General features: G+C 30.3%; 1 protein-coding gene across 1 annotated transcript in view; it reads left to right on the plus strand.

Annotated features, from left to right (window-relative positions):
- Window positions 1–580, plus strand: part of LOC108573950 — a 6091-nt gene that overhangs the window by 872 nt on the left and 4639 nt on the right. The window contains exon 4 of the mRNA XM_017936442.1: window positions 1–152. This exon is cut by the window's left edge and continues 34 nt beyond it. Coding sequence (XP_017791931.1) covers window positions 1–152 — 152 coding nt within the window. The remainder of the gene's footprint in view (window positions 153–580) is intronic.

Below are 580 nucleotides of genomic sequence, written 5' to 3' on the forward strand. Positions count from 1 at the left end.
TTACTTCTGAGAGAAAATTATAAAAAATGTATTCGTAGTAAAAGAGAAAGACGAAAATTTGTGCAATTTTTAGCAGATGGTTTACCAAACAGAACTTTATACAGTGTATATCATAGATTTAGAAACCTATTTGCAAACCATGTACAAAGAAGGTAATATATAAATTGTCTAAATTTTAATTTACAAATATGGAATAGGAATTTTTTACTTGTGATTTATGTATAACATTTTTGAAGAAAGAGTCTAGCAGTATAAGGGGGTCAAAGATGCCCTTAAATCAAATTAGACTTCTGACGGACCATTTGATAGCTTACCGAAAGAAAACATTTTACATCAAGTTTCAAAGCCCTATCTCGACCCGGGGGGGTAGTTACAGGGAAAATTCAGATGATCAGTTTTTGCGGTATTTTCCCTATTCAGTGGTGTGCAAATATTTTGAAAAAAATCTGGCACATTGCATATATGATGGTATATGTTAAGAATTTTTTCCGATTTTTTCGTTGCAAATGCTAGTTGTGAAAATGAAGAACAAAGAAATACGGATTTCTTTTCAAATATTGAAGCAATTATTTTTACATTT

This window comes from Habropoda laboriosa, unplaced genomic scaffold (genome assembly GCF_001263275.1).
Source record: "Habropoda laboriosa isolate 0110345459 unplaced genomic scaffold, ASM126327v1 scaffold187, whole genome shotgun sequence".
Classification (NCBI taxonomy): Eukaryota; Metazoa; Arthropoda; class Insecta; order Hymenoptera; family Apidae; genus Habropoda; species Habropoda laboriosa.